Source organism: Etheostoma cragini, chromosome 13, assembly GCF_013103735.1.
Source record: "Etheostoma cragini isolate CJK2018 chromosome 13, CSU_Ecrag_1.0, whole genome shotgun sequence".
Classification (NCBI taxonomy): Eukaryota; Metazoa; Chordata; class Actinopteri; order Perciformes; family Percidae; genus Etheostoma; species Etheostoma cragini.
This window is the reverse complement of record NC_048419.1, coordinates 25,772,342-25,774,641: the sequence shown is the minus strand read 5'-3', so window position 1 is coordinate 25,774,641 and position 2,300 is coordinate 25,772,342. Positions and strand designations below refer to the sequence as shown.

The 2,300-nt window shown below is 47.0% G+C and overlaps 1 protein-coding gene across 1 annotated transcript in view; it reads left to right on the top strand.

Moving 5' to 3' along the window:
- The window catches only part of ap4m1 (adaptor related protein complex 4 subunit mu 1), a 10,800-nt gene extending 8,806 nt beyond the window's left edge, over window positions 1-1,994 (top strand). The window contains exons 4-6 of the mRNA XM_034890874.1: window positions 138-231; window positions 1,555-1,661; window positions 1,873-1,994. Of these exons, the coding sequence (XP_034746765.1) occupies window positions 138-231; window positions 1,555-1,661; window positions 1,873-1,968 (297 nt within the window). The 3' untranslated portion in view covers window positions 1,969-1,994. The remainder of the gene's footprint in view (window positions 1-137; window positions 232-1,554; window positions 1,662-1,872) is intronic.
- Window positions 1,995-2,300: the final 306 nt, after the last annotated feature.

The following is a 2,300-nucleotide window of genomic DNA, read 5'->3' as shown; positions in this document are numbered from 1 at the left end:
GGTTCTGACTGGCTAGTAGTCCTTACCTAGGTACTGTCAGGGCCCTCATACTCTGCTTCTGACTGGCTAGTAGTCCTTTACATTAAAGGAATTTGAGACACACACACACACACACACACACACACACACACACACACACACACACACACTCTCTAACATGTTGTCTTTGGTCAACAGAGATGCGAATCGGTCTGAACGAAGAATTCAGCATCGGGAAGTCACAGCTCAGAGGTAAAACACACACAGACACACACACGCACGCACAGACAGACGCACAGAGACACACACAAACACACACACAAACACAGACACACACACACACAGACACACATTCCCACAAATACACACACAGAGAAAAACATACACTCAGACACAAACATTCAAACACACACAATCAACAGACACACACACACACATAGACACACACAGAGACACGCACAGAGAAGCCCAGACACACACGCAAACACAAACAGACACACACACACACACACACACAAACAGACACAAACAGATACACACAGCAGAGGTATTATTTTTAAATTTAATAAACGATGTCAGCCGCCAGAGGCTAAAGTAGACGACTACCTCATGTTCTAAAATCATTGATATCTTCCTCCAGGTGAGTGTGTTGTGTGTTGTGTGTTGTGTGTTGTGTGTTAGCACAACAGTCATGTCTTTCTTTTGTCTCAAGATGTCTTTATATCTGAGCACATGGGGGAGGGGTGCACTACAGCCTCTTGTGGTCGACGTGAGAATTACAACAACAATTACAACTTTATTTTCCCCTACTTGTCTTCTCAGATTAAAAATAAGAATTATCCTAATCTGTTTCCTCACATGAACTCTGGACTTGGTCTGGACATGGTTTGGACTTGGTCTGGACATGGTCTGGACATGGTCTACACATGGTCTGGACTTGTTCTGGACATGGTCTGGACTTGGTCTGGACTTGGTCTGGACTTGGTCTGGACCCTTTTCTCACATGTAGCACCCAACAGATTGTCTGTGATTTCAGAAAAATTTGAAAGGCTCAGAAAAAGTCAACACACGTTGAAAAACTGACAAAATCATCGAGGGAAAGACACAAAAGGGTCGAAAAAGACGACATAACGATGATGAAAGGGTTTCATTTTAAATTTGGATTCAGAAAAACAAAAATTTCCAAATCGGCGGGAAGACAACGCAATGGTTAAGCTGTCTCTGTCCCTTCCTGTCCAGGTCTAAGGGTTAAGCAGTCTCTTTGTCTTCCTGTCCAGGTCTAAGGGTTAAGCGGTCTCTGTCCCTTCCTGTCCAGGTTACAGTTAAGCGGTCTCTGTGTCTTCCTGTCCAGGTCTAGGGGTTAAGCTGTCTCTGCGTCTTCCTGTCCAGGTTACAGTTAAGCGGTCTCTGTGTCTTCCTGTCCAGGTCTAAGGGTTAAGCGGTCTCTGTGTCTTCCTGTCCAGGTCTAAGGGTTAAGCAGTCTCTGTGTCTTCCTGTCCGGGTCTAAGGGTTAAGCGGTCTCTGTCCCTTCCTGTCCAGGTTACAGTTAAGCGGTCTCTGCGTCTTCCTGTCCAGGTTACGGAGCGGCGGTGCGTGTAGACGAGTGCAGCTTCCACCAGGCGGTCCGGCTGGACGAGTTCGACAGCAACCGGATCCTCCGGCTGTGTCCGAGCCAGGGAGAGGTGTTCTGTCTCTTTATGTCTCCTGCTCTGCAGTCCACACACAGCTGGTTGAGGAAGACAGACAGAGACCTTTACTGTAACACAGTATTTCTACAGTGTTGTCTTTAGTCCTTTTACTGCAGTAAAGGATCTGAATACTTCTTCCAGTGATGATAACTTTCCTTGCTGGTGTGTTGAAGGACGCTCTGACGTCTTGTCCCTCCCGTTGCAGCAAACGGTGATGCAGTATCAGCTGAGTGATGATCTGCCGTCTGCGCCTCCTTTCCGCCTCTTCCCCACCATCGAGAGAGACAGCGGAGGAAGGTAGAGTCACGCAGTCCAGTCCCTTTAAGATGCTACTCCCACACCCGTCCAAGTCAGTGTTTGGGGGTATATGTCCCACTAGGGGTACTTAAGTGGACTGCAGGGGGTATGTGTCCCACTAGGGGCACTTTGGAGGACTGCAGGGCAGCTGTGAACAACCTGAATTTTCAGCATCCTCTAAAAGTTGTGTTGTTAAAGAGTAAGATCCTTTTAGTTTAACATGAAACAGAAATCACCATCACCAAACCCACCAGACCCAGCAGCATATCTCCACCAGACTTAATGTAAATAATCACTACTTTTAGCGTGTATAGAGCAGCATATCTCCACCAGACT